Source organism: Alligator sinensis, unplaced genomic scaffold (assembly GCF_000455745.1).
Source record: "Alligator sinensis unplaced genomic scaffold, ASM45574v1 scaffold811_2, whole genome shotgun sequence".
Classification (NCBI taxonomy): domain Eukaryota; kingdom Metazoa; phylum Chordata; order Crocodylia; family Alligatoridae; genus Alligator; species Alligator sinensis.
Window position 1 is genome coordinate 152,481 of NW_005843373.1, and position 975 is coordinate 153,455.

The 975-nt window shown below is 62.3% G+C and overlaps 1 protein-coding gene across 3 annotated transcripts in view; it reads right to left on the reverse strand.

Moving 5' to 3' along the window:
* Window positions 1–321, reverse strand: part of GLMP (glycosylated lysosomal membrane protein) — a 5,323-nt gene extending 5,002 nt beyond the window's left edge. For all 3 annotated transcript variants that reach the window (XM_014527231.2, XM_025195034.1, XM_006038519.2), the window contains exon 1: window positions 220–321. In XM_014527231.2, coding sequence (XP_014382717.2) covers window positions 220–300 — 81 coding nt within the window. In that variant the 5' untranslated portion in view covers window positions 301–321. The remainder of the gene's footprint in view (window positions 1–219) is intronic.
* Between the last annotated feature and the right edge of the window lie 654 nt (window positions 322–975).

Consider the following 975-nt stretch of genomic DNA (forward strand, 5'->3'; position numbering starts at 1 on the left):
ATAACCCGTGTCTGCCCCTCCCCTGGCCCGCAGCAGCTCCCCACAGCCCCTCAGCGCCGCTGCTTCCCCAGCAGCCCCTAGACTCACCCCTAGCTCCGACCCCAGCCCATGGCCGGCCCTATCCTCCCCACGCCTACCTCCCTACAGCCCAGCAGCCCCTAGACCCCGCGGCCCTGCACCCCAGCAGCCCCCTTCCCAGCCCCGAGACCCGCCACGCACCTCCCTGCGCCCGGCGGGCGGGCGGCCGAGGGCGCCGAGCAGGCAGAGCGCGCCCAGCACCAACCCGCGAGCGCCCGGCATCGCTGCTACAATGTTGCAAGCCCGGCCCACGTGACCACTCAGCTGATTTCCTCCCCAGTCCCCGCCTTAAAGGCGCAGGGCTGCCGGCTCTTAAAGGAGAGGCGCGCTCTTAAAGGAGCCGCTGCGCCACCGCTGGTGGGGGTGGAGAAACAAGCTTCTGGTCTCCGCAGCTGTCTGGAGCTTGGGCTCTGTGATGCCCGCGTCCTGCCGGGGTCCCTCGGCCATCAGGATCCAGCCGCACGCATGTCACTGCTCCCCTGAAATGCGGCCACCTCTGGGGGGGATCGTGGCATGGGTGCCATTGCAGGGGTCTCCCTGCTTTGGTCCATGAATTCAGAGAAAGGGCAGGAAGGGCTCTGCCAGCCTGTGCTGCTCTCCAGGCCACCCGACCGGCTTTGGGCAAGGCGTGGCAGGCAGAGGAAGGCCTTGGCTCGATGTGGGTCATTGCCCTGCCCCGATGCCCTCAAAGGGGTCTGTAGTGCCCCGGGAAAGGGAATCCTCCATCCAGGGACAATGAGGCGGAAGCTGGTTCCTTATTCCTGGTGTCCTATTTCTTAATCCTGGTTCCTTTTTCAAAGCTAATCTATACCCAATAAAAGCTTTACATATGAATTAGGAAATATGCACAGCTAATGAATTCATCTCTCTTTACAATGTGTAAGCTATATATATATA